Source organism: Nestor notabilis, unplaced genomic scaffold (assembly GCF_000696875.1).
Source record: "Nestor notabilis isolate BGI_N333 unplaced genomic scaffold, ASM69687v1 scaffold16191, whole genome shotgun sequence".
NCBI classification, from domain to species: Eukaryota; Metazoa; Chordata; class Aves; order Psittaciformes; family Psittacidae; genus Nestor; species Nestor notabilis.
Window position 1 is genome coordinate 9769 of NW_009914381.1, and position 3626 is coordinate 13394.

The 3626-nt window shown below is 40.2% G+C and overlaps 1 protein-coding gene across 1 annotated transcript in view; it reads right to left on the reverse strand.

Annotated features, from left to right (window-relative positions):
• TAC1 (tachykinin, precursor 1) overlaps positions 1 to 3626 on the reverse strand; it is a gene marked incomplete at its 5' end in the record, with an annotated part of 5145 nt that overhangs the window by 338 nt on the left and 1181 nt on the right. Inside the window, one exon of the mRNA XM_010023637.1 lies at positions 2325 to 2378. Coding sequence (XP_010021939.1) covers positions 2325 to 2378 — 54 coding nt within the window. The remainder of the gene's footprint in view (positions 1 to 2324; positions 2379 to 3626) is intronic.

Here is a 3626-nt window from a genome sequence, read left to right on the forward strand (position 1 = left end):
TCCCAGTAAACCATCTAACTGATGGGATCCAAGTGCTCAGTTTAAGGGTAGAACCTTTCTGCATTGACATGTCCACCTTCTGTCCTGCACAGTCAGCTCTTTGCCAAGTTTAAACCCTCCCTGTCCCCAAGCCCTGCAAACAGTGATACCTTTTACTAGAATCTGCAGCAGAAGCTAAGCAAACCTCAGAATACCCTGCAGTGGACTAACTGCAGCCTAAAATAGCCTTCAGGAATATATTTAACATTTAGTAGCAGTACATTTCTCCTTTTTGTTCTTTTAAAATGAGGAGGAATTCCAGAGAGGCTTTCTTGGGCAAAGCCTCACCATCAGGTGATGTAGCTGGTCACCAGTCATCTTTGCCTGCACCCAAAGGGACAATTGCTTTCACAGAACTTATGTATGCCTAGCCATTACATGCAAACACATAGCTAGTTTTGGGGGGATTCAGCACTGCATCCTGCAGGGAGCTGGAATTTTTAGATTAGCAACAGGTTTACATCAACAAGATTTCAGTTTTCACCAGGATAAATGCAAAATGAGTTGAGCTTCCTCAGTATGGATTGTTACAGTATCTTTACTGTACATGTGACTGTTTCCTAGCTTCTACCTGGAAGGTTCATCTGGCAGACTGCACAGCTTGGGACACAGTGTCAGACCCCAGGACTAGGACACCAGCATACCAGTGCCCTGCTTTGTCACACGAGGCTTTAAATCAGCACCACACTCACACCCATCAGCAGGGTGCCATAAGCTCCTACACATTGCCAGGGCACTCAAGGGCTTTCTGCAGAAAAAAACCATGGCACCAAGAAAAGGTCCTGCCCAGTTAAATATATTCCAGTAGCGAGAAGCAAGGACAGTCCTCGCATGTACTCCTGATCTTGCTTGCTTATGCATCCTTAGGACCTATTTTTTGCTCCAGAGGAGCACAACAAACTTGTTACCATTTTCGTCTCAGGGATTTGGGGGCAGAAAAGCAGTGAATTCTAGTTGCACCTGTCAGGCAGGTATTACATAGCCTGACAGGGTAAAACTTCATTATTCCCCTTCGTTATACAAACCACACAAAAGTATCCTGACTATACCAGCATTTTTTAAATCAGAGCAATAAAATCTTTGCCTTTTTAAAAGATCTTCTGTATTTTACATTCTCATATTAATGTAGATGTAATCCCAGTGGAAACCAAACCCAATTTATTTCTTCCAGGCTATTTACTTTTGTTACAGCAGATATATTTACAGGTATTTTGCATTTAATAACTATTGCCACCACAGATAAAATTGTACAAAATTATTCATGATACATAGCAATTTGCAAGATGATGCAGAGAGCAATATTACTAGTCTGAACAGGGTTTAATTGAAAATAAAAGTTACTGACAACTATAATTGCAGAATATAGATCACAGTGTGTATCCACATAATATAAAGGTGTCAGCTAGTAATTTAACTTTTATCATCCATTTAACAAAATGGTGAGAACTATTTCAGAGACATGAAATACATATTAGGGATTTTTAACTTTTTTTTAATTCCTATTCTGGGAAATTAACTGACATTTTATGCCTCATAGTGAGGGTTTTCCTCCGTACAGCCCTATAGCTTCTCCCCTATATAGGAATGTATGATGTTACCCACAGGGTTTGTGCACATGAGGGGGGATTCTGCCCTGTATGGATGCTATGGGAAGATAACACAAAATCACAGTTCCAGTTTAAAGCTTAAAATGCTCATTCCCTGGGTTGGGTGTCCAGTTTTGGTTGGTTTGTTTTTTAGTTGTTTTTTTTTTGTTTGGGTTTTTTTTTTTTTGTTTTGTTTTTTGTTTGTTTTTTGTTTTTTTTTTTTAGGAAAAGTGAAAAGCTGGAAGAGGCTGGGAATGTTTAACAGCTAGACCTGCAGAATGAGGTGGTGTTAATGGCAGACCTCTGCTCTTCCACCTTCTGCTCCAAGTTTGGCGAATAATCATCTCCAGAGATGAAGAGAATAATCCTTTACCTGGGGACATCTGCATTAGGATCACAAGCTTAAATTAGCCTTACATTTTCAGGCAAACATGCTGCTGGCAAGGACAGGACAATAAGGGAAACACCCTGGTGACTTCTACTTTGCCAGCTGCTCAAACCAGCCTGATCATCTTGAGCATTGCAGTGAAATAGACCTTGAAACATCTTTCTTAACCAAGAAAATCCTGAGCCTTTTTCAGAGAACCCTGGATCTACACTATATAAAGACTGCTTCTTCCATCTGCTGGGAGACAACGAACAGGCAACAGAATGAAGAGGCTGTATACCACCGAGTACCAGATTTAGTCATATACATACCAGAATTTAAAGATCTTTTGCCCATAAGTCCAACAAAGGAGTCTGTTTTATGCCCTGAAAAATATATTTGGGCATATTTTAATACATTTTAAACAGGCAGGCTTTTAAGGTAACGTGTTCTTATGGGGAAGGAAGATACAGGCTCCAAAACTGTTCATCTCTCAGACTAGTTGCTCACACCACTTGGACAATGGAGTATGAACATCAGTCTGATTAATCATACTAAACAGGTTAGACCAAGGCACAGACCAGTTGGAGGACACCTTCTTATTAACTTAGATACACTTTGTTTTGTGGGTTTATTTATTTTTTTTTTTTAATTAGAATGGAAAAACAGTGGTCAATAACTGTTTCTTACTCCTCTCCCAGAGCAATTCCTATTGATTTGAGCAAATGCACAAGGCGGCAGTGTCTTGGTATAGCCTACATCTGCGTGATGCATCTCTTCTACCTGTTGGTGTTTTTTTCTGTAATGTGGAAGAAAAATCTTCCTTACAGGTCAGGCAGAGCCCTTACTGAAGGGGAAGCAAACAGGGCTCTGTCTGGACATGTCTAAGCTAGACAGTTTGGCTCTATTTTTGGAATGTTTGAGTCCAGATATTACCTCCCTGTCCCATTAGTACTCCTCAAGGCACTGGATGTATAGAGGATAAATTACTTTAAGTTTTGGTCTACAGCGCATACCAGGTATAGGGCTAGCCATAGTTTCAGATAAAGAAGAAAAAGCCATTCTCTTTCTAAGCTGACTTTTGGGGCAAACTTAGAAGTTTCTCTTTGTAAAGAATTTTGCTTGGTTAAGACGAATGATCCTTAGACCTCAAAGGTATTAATTTAAGCTGAAGCAGTTTCAGAAAACTATAAATTTTTACTTTAGACAGCAGGTTATCTGACATGAGCTTTGTTTCAGACTCTTTAATTGGTCTTCCAGTACATAATCCTAGTGATAAGACCTTCTGCCTAACAGAACACTGGGACAGTTACTGACCTCTGTGGACAGAGGAGGTCTCACAGAATACGAGCTCAGTTTTCCTTATTAAGTCTTCCAGCTCCTGTCTAAGCATCTTCATATAAATTCAGAGATTAAAATTATCACTGTGCAGAACAAGGGAATACCACACTACTGGTAGCATCTCCTGCTTGGTGTTATCCAGAGGCAAAGCAAGACACACTTATTAACAGGGCAAGATATGTTATTTATATGGCAGCACATCATCAATCAACCCCTGCTGTGAGTGGGGGTCTGATTCCCACCCAGATAACAATGAGAGCATGGATACAGTATCTTGCATGCAATGACCAGGA